The 6,656-nt window shown below is 42.1% G+C and overlaps 1 protein-coding gene and 1 pseudogene across 25 annotated transcripts; one reads left to right on the top strand and one right to left on the bottom strand.

Annotated features, from left to right (window-relative positions):
- Nucleotides 1-309: 309 nt before the first annotated feature.
- Nucleotides 310-6,203, bottom strand: LOC123043811 (uncharacterized). Of its 25 annotated transcripts, none has more exons than XR_006419603.1 (10): nucleotides 5,858-5,927; nucleotides 5,693-5,757; nucleotides 5,381-5,488; nucleotides 5,255-5,294; nucleotides 4,865-4,958; nucleotides 3,645-3,764; nucleotides 1,125-3,301; nucleotides 953-1,020; nucleotides 648-806; nucleotides 310-559 (listed from the first exon to the last, which is right to left on the bottom strand). XR_006419603.1 is itself a non-coding variant. In XM_044466400.1 (10 exons), the coding sequence occupies exons 1-7, from the start codon at nucleotides 6,019-6,021 to the stop codon at nucleotides 4,057-4,059; spliced, it is 621 nt and encodes a 206-aa protein (XP_044322335.1). In that variant the 5' UTR covers nucleotides 6,022-6,203; the 3' UTR covers nucleotides 310-559; nucleotides 648-806; nucleotides 953-1,020; nucleotides 1,125-4,056. The 25 variants fall into 25 exon arrangements, 8 of the variants coding, with proteins under 8 accessions (XP_044322335.1, XP_044322333.1, XP_044322336.1 ...); XR_006419599.1 differs by having other exon boundaries at nucleotides 4,732-4,958; nucleotides 5,858-5,922; XR_006419604.1 differs by having other exon boundaries at nucleotides 5,270-5,294; nucleotides 5,858-5,919.
- A 6-nt stretch (nucleotides 6,204-6,209) lies between these two features.
- LOC123039069 (uncharacterized) overlaps nucleotides 6,210-6,656 on the top strand; it is a 1,346-nt pseudogene continuing 899 nt past the window's right edge.

The raw sequence follows: 6,656 nt of genomic DNA, 5'->3' as shown, positions 1-6,656 counted from the left end.
TTGTTGTGGGAAATGCAAATGAGTTGTGTCATACTGAGAACCATATCATTGGATACAAACATCACTCTGCTTGTAATTAAGAAAGTGTTGGTCTGACCATTTTTTAGAGTAATAGGGCATCAGTTCATGGCCGCTTCTTTGCGCGTATATATATACTAGATGACTCGTTGCGCCAATGGCGCAAAGGCCAAGAGGGAGCCAAGTATTGTGAGAATATTTAGACACCCAAGTCAAAAACCAAATGTGGCCAACACTCCCGAATCCTCTGCTTTGAAGCTGCCTTTTCTCACCGGATCTAACATAGATACATGATTCTTCAAGAGCAAATTTCAGAGAAAATGTAAAGCATGAAAGGCTTTAAGTTGTACAAATGAAACCATACCACCATATCTTCATTTATTTTCTTTGGAAATCTAAAGGTCTAAGCGGATGGTACATGTGAGAAGGTGTGAATCCACAACAAAAAACTAAACTAACTTCCAAACAAACATTTCAAGTTTGGAAGCCACAAAGAAGCAGCCCAGATCTCTCGTTGCAGTGCAGGTACATGTCCTTAATCCTGCATCCACAACCCATAATTTTTCAACACCTAAATCCGTTAAATCCAGCCGAAGGAAATCATGGCAGAAATATGTGCCGTGGCTTACGTCTCCAAGGACTTCTTGGCATTCTTTTGCAGGTTGGACACAGCAATCCTCGCTCCGAGCTGCAGAAGAACCACACAGGCACCTTCCTTCACCTTGCCTTTCATGCTTGGCCCTACTTTCATATTTGATGCACACCGTCTAATGCTAACAACACCAAATCTAAATGAAAATTATACGAAGTTTTAGTAGTATATAACCAAAGTGAGAGCAACAAAGAGAACATCAAACAGTAGCCTGGCATCACATAAAAGAAACATGAGCCAGTAATCATGTGAACAGAAACATACTGGGGGCATTTTATTTACCTTGAAATGTTGATTTTCCATATATCATTTACCATCAGTAGACTAAGAATGGAATAAAACAATAAGCTCTGTCCAGATAGCACAAAAGAACAACAAAATCAACTCAATCTGTTTTGTGAGCCCCAACTGACAATATTTGAAAGTTGAAAGGGTTAGTGAAAGAGGATTTTACCTTGTGTAATCCAGAAGTATATTATATCTTCTCTAGAATCATAGGTTCAGATACGTAAGGCATAATGGACTCATGAGATTTATGTAGAAAAAAATCCATGTACTGCTGCAAAGGAGGAGCTCGTAATGTCGTGTCTAACAAATAATTCACCATATCACAATCTACCTAATACTCCACAGCCAGTTCCACCAAATACCATGATTAAATGTTAGCTAAAGAGAATGATTCTCCTTATACAAATGTTAGCTTTTTCTGTATAATACTATCATAAAGAGAATTATTTTTATGAATGATTCTCTTCATGAATGGTTTTTATGAAGTGATATCATTCTCTTTAGGTAACCTTGATTAAATGTTAGCTAAAGAGGATCGTTCATAAAAACTATTCCATGGTATCGATAGTATTATGCAAAAAAAGAATTTTTCTTTTCATACACATAGACTAATCTAGGAAGGGGAAGTGAGCAGAAAGCATTTTTCATTAATCAACCAAGAAGTACACTGGAGGGACGATATCTAAACTTGTGAATCAGCACAAAACTGACCTTTCATCACTTGAATTTGGCTGGAGTTCAAATCCATTCAAGATAAAGGAAGTTCATATCACCTAAACAATTGCAGGCTTTAACCAAATATTATGAGACACTTTGCGGATACACCTGCAACGCTAGAGAAGAACATCATAGCAATACTCTGAATTTATGCTTCTTCATGCCACCATGCCTGACACGGATACAGTAATGGTGGCACTGGCCTCTTCCTGCCACCACATCACGGATACGGTAGGCCACATACACTGAACACAATACCATATTGGTAAGCAAGTGTATCATGGAGAAAATAATAAGATTACAAATAGAAGCAAGAAATATTAAGAATGCAGACATATATTGGTTATTTGAGAAAAACCGCAGTGGAAACCATAAGCTCTGTTGACACATTTATGTCTCAGAACTACAATTATTTTAGTCTCTCCCTCCCTTCACTCTGCCACAATTGGCATAACAAGCTGTAGCCAGGGCGGCAGGGACGCAAGAAAAACACCAGTCGTAACTAACTCTACCATTCCCGCAAAAAAAACTAACTCTACCATTGAAACAACACGTCAATGCGGAAATAGAAAGAAAAACTTGATCCATGAAACACAATAACATTAGCAGCTGTAACATTTAATCAGTCATGAAGCTTCGTAGATGGTTGAATGCACACTATGGTATGTACATGAAAAATATATGGAACATTAAAAAAGCGGAGAAACAAGACCTATAGTGTTCCCATTAACCATTCAAAAATTCAATCACGAATGTGTTAGTTACTTTTACAAATGGTAAAGGATGAAAGCTTAAAAAGGATCCATCAAAACATATTCAATGAAATTAGCAGCAAACCGAAATATAACGACCATGACATTTTCATAAATCAATCTTGCAAGCAAATCAGGAGAATTGCTAATGGTCCTACCTACCTAGTCCGAGCAAACGCCAAAAGTTGGTGATCCTAGAATGTAATAAGTTATTCTCTTAAAGTTTAGACCAGCCCTCACTCAATATCCCTGCAAAAATTAGAAAACTGAAAGTGGCACTGGAGTCCGAACAATCCGATCTCTCTGCATAATTGCAATACATCCTTTCAGCTGAACAGGGCATATTCCGGAGAGCCAGGATATCTTGAAAATAAACAGAAGAACACATGCAGAATGGATATTAAAGCACAGACAAATAACACTATAGTAGCACATCTAGAAGGCATTGCAATTAATAGAGAAACCTGAACATCCATCAGCTATGTCAGACCACAGTGTCATGAATGAGCAGGAAAACGATTTTAGTTGCACTCAAAAAATATTTATTTGGTGGAACAATATCATATATGGTGAGTATTGTTCCGTCTTATAAACAATATCTTCTTAAGAAACAACATGTTTCTCTCAACAGAAGTGAAAAGGTAAAAGATGCAAAAATTGCAAGAAAAATATTACCTTGCATCACACAGAACAACTAAAGCAACATACTGGAATTGATGTTGCAGAGAGTCCTTCCATTGGACAAATAATTTTAAGACGGTGCGCAAAATATGGCAAACAAGCAGAGTTTGCTTGCAAATAATTTTATCTTCCATATATTTAACACATTCCTCTTTGTATCCGGCTTGCAAAGAAAAGTGTGTTCTAACAGTTTCTGTAAAAATTTGAAAAAATCAAAGCAAGTGCTTAATTTATTTTTCATCATCTGTTCATTGGATCCTACTCCAGCTGTAAGGAGTTTGTAAAGTATGAATCATATTTAGCCAATAACATGTCACGTATATAATAACATCTTAGGCCAACAATTCCTTTTAGTAGAGCAATATATCAGCATATCCATGATAGATAAGAAATGCAGATAGTTTTCTCATACATCAAAGCTAAAAAGTTAAATCAACAATTAATGATAAAACCGAATTCCAATAAGTATGCAAATATGCAATGGCCAGGAACTAATTTCATTAATATTGTAATCGCGATTTCTGTAAAGAAAGAACCTCATCGATATTGTATTTTGATTCCCGCAGTCGTTCACTCCAGAAGTTATGGTCCCAGTGCCAGATCATTGGCTTCCGCAGAACCAAAATCTTTCACAGAGGATTTTAGATCTTCCACATCTGCATTAAGAAAAGCAAAAACTAAAACATCTGTGTATTTCAGCCTAGTTCCTAGCCTTCATAATAAGAAATATGAGAAAACTAATTGATGAAGGAGATATAATGTTGATGGATAGACCAAGCGACCACATAATGCAAGTTGCTTGTATCAGCCGAGGGCTGCCGATCCAGCGCACACGCCAATGACCGTGAGTGTGTCTGATCTAGCGTCGTGCTTACGTCACAGGTCCGCCAGGCTGACCGGCGCTCCCCGCGCCACAGGTTCCATGGCTATCCACTTCTATTCCCATGCTTATTGCTGCATGTGTCCGCTCATGCTTGTTTTATGCATATATGTTGGATTGTTGCTGCTGGGCTGCTTATGGTCTCCATGGTGACCATCTGGCTCGTGACGCCGCCATTTCACATCAGCAATCCCCAACTTCAGTTCAGGATTCCCACAACTATACCTCATATGGGTGAGCAACAAGAATTACTGTTTGCATATGTATACAGCAAGTGGTGCTCTGCCAATTCTGAAGCACATATATTACAGCAGCATGCGTTGGTTTGGGCATATATAAAAAATGATCACCTAGTCTACTGGATCCTAGAACCAAGAATTGGTAAGAAGCTAAGAAAGCTGGGCACGCCCTACAACACATCAGAGACAAACTAACATGCATATATCTGTCCCAAAGCAGTAGGCAGGAAGCAACACAAGCATAAGCAAACAAGGAGAATCTTTATTAGGACGCAGCAAGCCTTCTTTTGCTTGGGAGCTTTTAGAGAGTTAAATTAGAGGTGCTCGTACAGAAACAAGAAGAACATGCTCAAACATAAATAATAGGATAGGGTTCAAACTTGAAAATGAATCTCCGGCTACTACAACTCTAAAAGATTGTAATAGAATAGAACTTTGCTAGGAACATGATTTATATTAATCTAATGCAAAGAACATCGAAGAGAACAACTTGGCTGGTTTTACCTTGAATAACGTGATTCCAGGAAGCACCACAGATTTTCTAGCTCCCTCAAAACGAATCAGCATATCCAACACAGTACACTGTATCTACTCTTGCAGAAACATGAGAAGAGATTGAATTGTATTGTTCTGGTACCTCTAGGCTCATCCATCTTAGGAAACATTGCAAAAGGTGCGATGAAATCGGACACCCTTCCAAACGTCGTCTCAGACATGGACTGGTTCTGGACCTGCACAACACAAGCATGATTTCAGGTTGTCTAAAGAAGAAGCATTTTTTCAGAGCACACAGAAACAGAAGCAAACAGGACAACAAATCCATGAATACTAGTCTAAAATGAGTGATGCGACGGCTATAAAGATGCAGACAAAATTGTATGATCGCAATCTCTGTGGGCCCGGTACTGCTGATTGCTGAAATCAATGAGGGACCAGTTTGCCAAGTTGCGCAAATAAAATCTCAAGATTCCCCAATCAACACAATAAAAGAGGCTGAACAAGCACACAAAGTAGGCATGATGTTTACTCATGATGGCCTTACTGGAGCTCTCATACTTGCTCTGGATCTGCAAAAAACATTCAGAAACAAGGAAAAAGTTCAGAATCACAGCATGAGGAACAACAGAGCAAAGGTAAATAAGCAGTTATGGACTTGATCTCTTGCTGCTGACCCACAGCGAGAAGTCTGTGATGTCGAGGAGCAGCAGTTGGGCCTTGTGGTAGTGCGACAGAGCCTTGCTTAGGGACTGCAAGTAAGCCTCTGCAAACATGCATGAAACAACAGTTAATCAGCAATGAAGCAGAGCAGAGGTGGAAATCATATTCGTGATGGTGGCCGGAAGGAGGACTGATAGATAAGGTAGATCAGACTGCAGCAGGAAAGAAAAGAGAGAATGAACAACATAACAGCACGTAGACATTTCATCAAACACGCCAGGAGCATCGGAACGGAAGAACACCTCACCTTGAGCAGGAGTAGAGCGAAAGGAACAGTGACAAACTGAACGAACGAGAGCAGCCCCGACGATCCTGCAAGAGGAAAAGAAAGAGAAGAATCAAATCGCATAAAAAAAATCGCACAAGATAGCAAGAACGGGAGAATGAGGCCGGTTTCATGAAAAAGAAGAACCTGCACCGAGCGCACCAACGATGTCCCCTGGCCGGCGGCGCCGCCTCCATGACGAACCACGATGGACTCCTCCGTCCTCCCAGCACCTCAAGCCCACCGCGACCAGCCTGCTGCTTCTTGTCCTCGTCGCCTATCTCCCCTGCTCCTTGCAACAGTGGCGGCATGGGCGAGAGAGAGGAGGAGAGGTGGCGGCGCGAAGATCTGCGCCCGATCTAGCATCACGGCGCGTGAAGCCGGTGACTTGCGCTGGACCCGGCTGGATCGAGGACCGGCGCCCCAGCTGCTACAGCTCGAGCACCGGGGAGAGAAGGCGGCGGTGCGAGCGCGAGGGAGGCGAGATGGGAACGGCGAGATGGCGTGGAGGTGAGTATTTAACCAAAAACTACCACAATTCACGCAACCGTGACGAAAAACTACCACTTTACGATTTTGTGCGAAAAACTACCGCTTTTTTCCTAAACCGTGGCAAAAAACTACCAAGTCTGAAAAGAGCCCGATTTGGCCCCTTTAAGTGCGTTTCTGACAGAGTTGGCCCACACATAAGCAGGCTAAAAAAGCAATCGGGTCCCTAGTTTTTTTTAAAGCAATCCAGTCCTCGAGCGCGTCGCCGCAACCTCGGCCGTCGGCGTAGCGCTGGGGGTGCGCCTGCTCCTCCTCCTCTCCCGCTCGCGCGCGCTCAAGCCGCTCGCCGCCACCACCTCCGCCGCCGCGGCCGCGCTCCGGGCGCCGCGGCTCCTCGCCGCCGCCTCCTCCCCGCTCACCGCCCTCCTCGCCGCCTCCAAGGCCGCCTCCAAGTCCT

The sequence above is a fragment of the Triticum aestivum genome, chromosome 2B (genome assembly GCF_018294505.1).
Source record: "Triticum aestivum cultivar Chinese Spring chromosome 2B, IWGSC CS RefSeq v2.1, whole genome shotgun sequence".
Taxonomy (NCBI): Eukaryota; Viridiplantae; Streptophyta; class Magnoliopsida; order Poales; family Poaceae; genus Triticum; species Triticum aestivum.
Note: the sequence above shows the minus strand (reverse complement) of the source record. Positions and strands in the feature narration are given on the sequence as shown.